The sequence below is a fragment of the Populus nigra genome, chromosome 8 (genome assembly GCF_951802175.1).
Source record: "Populus nigra chromosome 8, ddPopNigr1.1, whole genome shotgun sequence".
NCBI classification, from domain to species: domain Eukaryota; kingdom Viridiplantae; phylum Streptophyta; class Magnoliopsida; order Malpighiales; family Salicaceae; genus Populus; species Populus nigra.
This window is the reverse complement of record NC_084859.1, coordinates 10,290,582-10,299,099: the sequence shown is the minus strand read 5'-3', so window position 1 is coordinate 10,299,099 and position 8,518 is coordinate 10,290,582. Positions and strand designations below refer to the sequence as shown.

Here is an 8,518-nt window from a genome sequence, read left to right as displayed (position 1 = left end):
TTTTTAAATAATTTTTTTAATATTTTTTAATTGTTTTAATATATAATATTAAAAATATATTTTAAAAAATAAAATAAACAAAGTAATAGCCGTTCACGGACTGACACTATTTAAAAAAAAAAATTGAAAGAAAAAAAAAGCTAAGCAAAATATGGACAGTTGATGCACACCAACCGAAACAGCACAAAGCGAAGGAGAATGTGATAAAACACGAATAAAAAATACAAGACAGACAGAGAGAGCATTCTGTGGCCTTGGATTCTTCTGGCAAATCGTGTCTGCCAGCTTTTGTTGGAGGGATGTATAAATATTTTAGAATATAATCATCCCATAAAAAGAAAACCCCGTGGTAGATTAGCTCTTAAAAAAACAAGTAATTTAGACAAGGGGTGGTCTTTTTCTGGGTTGTGGGCAAGACAGACAGACAGACCTGAGTGTTTTTTTGATGAGATGATGGAGAATTGGAGAGGAGTTGAGCTGCTAGTTTCACTCTTCATAGTCTGCATTTTTGGATGCGTCAATGGTGCAACAGATCCAAATGATGGTCAGTTAGTTTACTCGACACATTCATTAACTTAACACCAAAGAAAAACTAAATTCATTCACTACTTTACTGTTATCTTCTCACACCTTTTTGTGCCTTTTCTTTTCTGTTTCTTGCATGTGCTAACTTTCTCGACACATCTGCATTTCTTGTTCCTTTATTTTATTCATTTTGCTTCCTTTTGTGTTGCTTCTTCCTTGCTACTATTTGGTTTTGGATTGCTGCTGCTGCTGCTGCTTCTAATTATGATGTCAGGACCACAAAAGATGCTGTCTTTGATGCATTTCCAGATTTTGCTTTTGTCTTGTTTATTTCTGAAACTACAGTGTGTTTGGGCTGTTTTAAGAAGCAGATTGGTGCTAAACTGTGGAGATCAGTTCTGGGTTGAGAAAAGTTTGGTTCTTTTTTCTGGGAAAATAGAATCTCCAGCTAAGGACAGTGATATTAAATATAAATTCAATTTCTTGTCTGCAATTACTGGTTTCAGCTTTGCTTTCATTGTCTATCATTTAAGAAATCCAAAATTTTATGTGTGACCGGGTGGCTGTGAGGTCGAGTGACATATGCTGCTGCTGCTGTCTTAGGTATATATTAATTTACCTTGTTTAGTCCAAAGGTGATTGCTTTGTGAATAAAAAGAATATTATCAGGAAATAAAAGGCATCTTTAAAAAAATTCTTTTTTTTTTTGCCTGTATATTCCAGGTTTTGCGTATTCCGGTTGTTCATCCCCCTTACACTGGTTTTTGATTTCCCGGATTGTAATGAATCATTTGTAGAATGAAGGGGCAATCATTGTATGGATATCTAAAATAAGGTAGTGATCCTTAAAGAGTGTTTGGCTGGAGATTTCTGTAGGTGACTGTTGAGTATCAAGATTGTTTCAATTTTGAGTATTAGGGGATTCGTAGAAGCCATAAATCATTTCAAGTACACATAGTCGGTACTTATTAGGCTGAATTCTTGATGCTTTAAACAGTCCTATATCAGTTAAAAGGTGATCCTCTCTGACATTGATTAACATTTCTACCTCAAAATGCGTCTGACAATCAAAAGGGTTACAAAGCATAACCAAACCTCTCTCTCTCTCTCTCTCTCACTCTCACGTCTCCCTTTTAATATTGGGTCCTAGATTAGTGGAGTTAAAAATTGCTTTGTACAAAGTTGGGTCTTTTTCTAAAACAGTTTTCCCTGAGAAGTCTGAGTTCTCTTCTTTAATTTAGCACCCTTGGAAGATGGATGCATGTAAATAGGAACAGGGAAATTTCTCAAATGTGATGCTTTCATTCGTTTTTCACTTTCCAACTCGCCACTCAATTCCCACTTGGTTTGCTAGAAGCCAGCCATTATGGGCAACATGGTCTACATCTAGAATTAACCAAGTCAATGCTGTAAGGATTTTTCATTTTTCTTCCATTAGCTTTGCAAGAAAGATAAAACATCAATTTCCAAATGCTCAGACAATGGCTAAATATCACATATTGAGCTCCAATTCTACATGTTATACGATCAAGTACTGCAATACTGTCACCATCCTGTGATTTGAAAAGTACGAATCGCTACAGGAAAATTTTTAGTTGCCAAGAAATATGGTTGATGATTCTCTCTCTACTGAGTGATACATCTATCCTAATTTGTTACTTGTTTTTCATGCAGCCTCTGCTCTAAGGGTCATGTACATCAGTTTACAGTCACCAGGGCAGCTAACACAATGGAGCGCAAATGGTGATGATCCATGTGGGCAAAACTGGAAAGGCATTATTTGCTCAGGCTCACGAGTTACAGAAATGTAATCTTCTGTTCTTTCTGATATTTTATCCTATAGAAAGCTATTGACGCTGATTCTTTTACGTACACTGTTTTTTTCTTATATTTTCAGTAAATTACCCAGTCTTGGACTTTCTGGGTCATTGGGATACCAGCTCACCAGTTTGACAGCAGTAACAAACCTGTGAGGTTTCTTATCCTATATATTTTGTCTGTCCCAATCCTATACATTTCTATGTCTTGACATGTGATTTAATGAGTTCTGCAGAGACATGAGTTATAATAATCTTGCAGGCAACATACCTGATCAACTTCCTCCAAACTTGCAGCAATTGTATGCTTTATTCTTCATTTCTTTCTTAGTTGAGTTATCCCTGCCTTTTTCTGATTTTGTGATGATTTACATTTGATGTTCTCCTGTACTCAGAAATCTTGCTAACAATCAATTTAGCGGAGGAATCCCGTATTCCATTTCTCAATTGCCTTCTCTTAAATACTTGTAAGTAATTTCCAGTCAATAATTTTCAATTTCAACTTATTAAAGGTGCAAAGCTAATTCCTTTTCTTTTTTCTTTGAGAATGTAGAAATCTTGGTCACAATCAGCTTCAGAATCAGTTGGGAGATGTGTTCAGACAACTTCCTTCTCTCTCCACATTGTGAGATCTTCTCAGACTTTCTTATTAAATAAGAAAATAATTTTACTTTGCTGCCTACATTAGAAGGGTGTTGCATGGTTTCTCTGTTACTTTGACAGATTGCTACAGTGCAACAAATCTTTTGTTATTCTTCTACTTTCTCGACCTGCTTAAAAAATTAGGGTTGATGCTAAAGCACTTCACTGTCAGTTACGCAACAAGAAAACTTCTGCAGATGCATATTATGTTTCTACTAAAGAAACATTGTTAGTTTTGATTACTGTTTTTCTTATTATCCTCTATAATGTCTGCGGCTGAAAATTTATGGAAGTGCCATTTTTTCCTCAACAAGTAGATCAAATTGAAGTTTGTTCAGTAATTTATCATGTTAAATATATCTATCTAGTTTTATGGAAGAAAAAAAGAAAACAAAGTAATAATCATTTCTCTATGCCACTACAGGGATTTGTCATTCAACTCCCTGACAGGTGATCTACCTCAGAGTTTTAGCTCACTTTCAAGTATGACATCAATGTAAGTTTCAAAATGGCCTTTCTCTGATAGTAGAACTTCATATATTGTCGTGGCCCCTTTTCCTTAATTTGTCCTTTGGCAGGTATTTGCAAAACAACCAATTTACTGGCTCTATCAATGTCCTTGCAAGTCTTCCTCTTGAAAATCTGTGGGTAACCAGCGTTTCTGTTAAATTCACCAGGAGCATTGTCTTCTATCTGTTTGCTATTAAGAAATTGCATTGCAGCTTATTATTTTCAGATTATGGTTTTCAGGAATGTTGGAAATAATCGTTTTACAGGTTGGATCCCTAGCCAGTTAAACAGCATTAATCTACAGTAAGCATTTTCTATTTGCAGCATTATGGAAATTGTCATTATTGTCCTATTGTTTCATAAGAAAAAAGTGCGTCCATATTATAATCTGAATAATCTTGACAGGAAGGACGGTAACAATTGGAACTCAGGACCTGCACCCCCTCCTCCACCTGGCACACCTCCAACCCCCAAAGGCCCGAGCCATAAATCTGGTGGCAATGACAGCCCATCAGGCAGTGGTGCTGGTGGTGGCAGCAAGAAATCAGGAATAGGGGGTGGTGGCATAGCAGGAATAATCATATCCATATTTGTTGTTGGGGGGATAGTAGCATTCTTTTTGGTGAAGAGAAGATCCAGGAGGTCCTCCTTAGATCTAGAAATGCTTGATAATCAGCCATTTGCTCCTCTTTCTTCAACAAATGATATACAAGGTAGACCCTTTCTTACAAGCACCTTACTTTCTGTTGAGCATCATTGATGAATCATGCATAAGTCCACTAGCAATACAACAGTACAGCAAGTCAGTACAGCACAAGTATTGGTTGCATCATTTTACCTTTTTGCACAACTGCATTAGATTGCTTAATGGGCATTCTTGTTTGTTACTTTACAGACTGGAAGTGAGGAGGATGGCTTTGCAAATTATCCACAAACAATTATGATTTATTAGTATGCTTTGCAATCTGTTCACTTTTTTTGCTGATAACTTGACAGAATTAGAACTCAAAATTTGAAAATCAGTGATTCAGGAATATATTTTAAATGTCTAGGAATTAATAGCTCAAATGGAAAACACATAAATAAAATACTTTCAAATTTTAAAGCGTCCCTTTACTTTTATCAGGTATAAAATTTTCTAGTGAAAACCTTAGCATATCTGAGTTGTGACACAGGCACTACCCTGTGGTTAGCTCCAAATGAACTTGGTTGACTTGAAAACTTCAAGTCCCATAACTTGACAAAAGCAGTGCCATGTTGAGCTTCACTACTTCAGTGTAGCTTGAGGTCCATGTCATTAGCTTCTTGGTTTCAGAAACCATCATGCTTGACATTTTTCTTCATCTTCCCCCTTTCTTTATCTTAATATGACCTTTGTCTTGTGATCTTGTCTTTGAAATTGTACTGCAGAAATGAAGTCTATGCAAAATTCTTCCATGGTAAATACAAAGACATTTGACACCCCAGCCTCAACAAATCTTAGACCTCCACCTATTGATCGTCACAAGTCATTTGACGAGGAGGAATTTTCACCAAAGCCCGTTGTTGTCAAGAAACCTGTTGCTGCTCCTGTAAACGTGACATCATACTCAGTAGCAGACCTGCAGATGGCTACTGGCAGCTTCAGTGTTGACCATCTTCTTGGTGAGGGGTCTTTTGGACGTGTTTATCGAGCTGAGTTTGATGATGGGAAGGTATACTTTCCTCGCCTTTCAAATCAATTTGGCTATTTCAGTTAAAAGGATAAAACATAGTCTTCTTGGACATGTCTGCTCCATTTTATACTTTCTGCTGGGCTTTCCATTCTCTATTATGAATGACATGCCCGCTGAGATAATTGAGGCATTTGTGGAAAGATGTGTAAGAGTCTGGATAGAGTGATGACTAGTGTTATTATAGGAAGAAATTTTGTGCACATGTTTCCTTAAGAAAATTTCTCTTTAACATGCACACTGTCCCTATACCTTATTAAGTTGTAACTTCTGCTTCGACAACACTGTAGGTTGCTGTGAAGAAACTAGATTCAGGCATTCTGCCCAGCCATATGTCTGATGATTTTATGGAGATGGTTTCAAGCATTTCCTTGTTGCATCATCCAAACGTGACAGAACTAGTGGGTTATTGTTCAGAGCATGGACAGCATCTGCTGGTCTATGAGTTCCATAAAAATGGCTCACTGCATGACTTCTTGCATCTATCAGATGAATACAGCAAACCTTTGATATGGAATTCCCGTGTCAAGATAGCTCTGGGGACTGCTCGGGCATTGGAGTAAGTTCAGAAAAGGAATTCTATAGTTCTAATTGTTTCTCACTAACATGAAATTGTGCCAAAAAAAAATGTGAACACGTCCTCCATTCTCTTCCCCGTTATCTATCATCTGCTTTATTATTCAAATATTTGGGCAAAGGGATTGGGTCATCGCCGCTTGAATGATTCAACAAAAATGATAATCATTAACTATTTAGTTCTATGGTATGAATTTTAATAATGTAAAAACCTGAGGCCAGCAAAACAAGGTGAACTTTTTATCAACTCATTTTCTGAGCATCTTAAAACCTTTGCATATGAAGAAGTTGCTTTGGCATATCTGTTTCTACTCCACGTGAACAGTCCTCACTCTTTCTAAGATGCAGGACATGGCCTAGACTTTTGTTAAAGAATTTTGATGTTGTAATCTAGAACTTACCAAAAGACAGGGAAAGAGTGCAACCCTTGCAACTGAGACCTTCATAAATCAGTGGTAACTTATCTATTATATTAGTGACGAGCTTTCCTGATACTCAAAGGGTTTTCTTCAGGTACCTGCATGAAGTTTGTTCGCCATCTATTATTCATAAGAATATCAAGTCGGCGAATATATTATTGGACACAGAGCTCAATCCACATCTCTCAGATGCTGGCCTGGCAAGCAGTCTCCATAATACAGACCAGGTTGATCATGAACCTTCATTTAAATTTTCCAGATAGTCCATAGATAGTGTTTCTTTGATGTTTATTGTGAAGAACTTCGTTGCCTGAGCTTTTGTCACTGTCTTAGCTTTTACGTTTGAAGTTCACTTGAGGCGAAGATTACCAAGGTTTTCCATCTGTCATAATTTGCACACATTTCTTTTCTGTGTATATTTTTTTTTTATGAAATTCATCTGCAATTTATGACCGGATAGGGTGATGAATACTTCTAACTTATGCTTTAACCTCTCTTCTTTTGATTGCTAATCTGGTCAAGCTCTCCAAAAGAGAACTTGGTTCCAAAATCCATGATGTGGTAGTAGCATGATTTGAGATGGTGCAACATCTAGTATTCTGGGTTTCTTGCAGGATCTATTATGTAAGAACTACCCAGCAAAATACAAGTGGTTTCATTGTAGCTAGTTAGCTTATTTCACTTTCTGGATGTTGCATTTGAGGAATCATTTATTTCATGTTATCAAATTTGCAAGATTTTCCTGGATTCCAGTGAGTGAATTCACAACCACTTAATTGGTGGTGAAAAGCTTCTTGTCTTTATCTGGTCTAGTTGTACCCGTATCTTAGTCTAGAGGCTAGACTAATCTCTAAACACTCAAAGCTATTTGCTTAAACTTTTTTCTGAGTCCTCTGTTTTTCACAACATGCAGGTTTTGAACTATAATGCAGGTTCTGGATACAGTGCACCTGAGGTAGCTATGTCTGGTCATTATACTCTAAAGAGTGATGTTTACAGTTTTGGTGCGGTCATGTTGGAGCTTCTAACTGGACGTAAACCATTTGACAGGTGAAATGCTAACATGATGAGAGAGATGATCTCATTGCCATAATCACGCTGATTATCCTATTTACCAACATAATTATAACTAAAGATGGGATAAAAATCAGTTAGTTCCTAATCTCATTGCAATGTTAATTGTTAACAGCTCAAGGCCTAGATCTGAGCAATCTTTGGTTCGCTGGGCAACTCCTCAGCTCCATGACATTGATTCCTTATCCAAAATGGTTGATCCAGAACTCAAAGGGCTCTACCCTGTCAAATCTCTTTCCCGGTTTGCTGATGTTATTGCTCTGTGTGTCCAGGTAATGTATTACTTGAAAGAGGGAACTTTGGTGAGGTTTATTAGAGGGAAGGGGGTTTTGAAGCTTGGTACCATATTGCAGTTTTTACCGAAACATAGATAATTGGGAGTTCAGATTCGCAGCTTGGCAAGTTTTGGGCATTACTACAGTTCTAGAAGGGGAAAAGGGAGTGTGCTAAATATTGTATGAATTTAAGTTCTGATGCTTATTATCATTGTTTTTGTGGCAGCCTGAGCCAGAGTTTCGACCTCCTATGTCAGAAGTGGTTCAAGCATTGGTTCGTTTAGTGCAGAGAGCTAACATGAGCAAGAGAACTATCGGAAACGAACAAGGAGAAACACCAAGAGCTGACAACCCAGATACACAAGACTATATGTCTTGAAATTTGCTGCAAAAACATTGATTTCTTGCATTTTTGCCGTAGATTGATAGCCACCCCCACCTCCTCGCACTTCTTGTTTGTTGTACTTCCAAGTTTATTGAACAGTCTTAGACTCTTACACGCATGATACGAGAGTTAAAAGCTTGGTCCAGTAAGGTAAAAATGACATGGTTTAGCCTAGTGTTTTGTTTTCTGGGACTCTGTAATGCCTTCGTGACAGTTCATTATGGCATTCTGTATGTAGTTATACTTTTTTTTATTCTCTTTTCCTAGTTAAAAATGGTGATGATATCTTTCAGGATTTTCAGATGCCTGATCATTGATGCCCCTGATAATATTCACATGAAGTTTTGCTGCTGGTCCATCCCAGCAACTAGTTTGGGGGGGGATGTAAGTTAATAATCTTTTTATTCTGGCAATCCTCGAAAAGGAAAGAAATGGATAAGCCATGTGATATCAATAAACACCATTAATTATCATGGAAAAATCAAATGCATCTTTAAATATCATGGCAAAACAAAAGCACGAGGAAGCAGTGATGGTGACGAGGATTTGGTTCTCGTGGAGATGTCTGAATGTTTATCATCAG

At 37.1% G+C, this 8,518-nt stretch overlaps 1 protein-coding gene across 1 annotated transcript; it reads left to right on the top strand.

Annotated features, from left to right (window-relative positions):
- Positions 1-207: 207 nt before the first annotated feature.
- LOC133701566 (protein STRUBBELIG-RECEPTOR FAMILY 6-like) lies at positions 208-8,188 on the top strand. Its single transcript, XM_062125516.1, has 16 exons — positions 208-544; positions 2,200-2,332; positions 2,423-2,494; positions 2,579-2,644; positions 2,738-2,809; positions 2,896-2,967; positions 3,409-3,480; positions 3,563-3,628; positions 3,735-3,797; positions 3,900-4,207; positions 4,905-5,188; positions 5,497-5,765; positions 6,296-6,428; positions 7,115-7,251; positions 7,391-7,547; positions 7,777-8,188. Exons 1-16 carry the CDS (start codon positions 451-453, stop codon positions 7,927-7,929), a joined length of 2,151 nt encoding a protein of 716 aa, XP_061981500.1. The 5' UTR covers positions 208-450; the 3' UTR covers positions 7,930-8,188.
- The last annotated feature ends 330 nt before the right edge of the window (positions 8,189-8,518 follow it).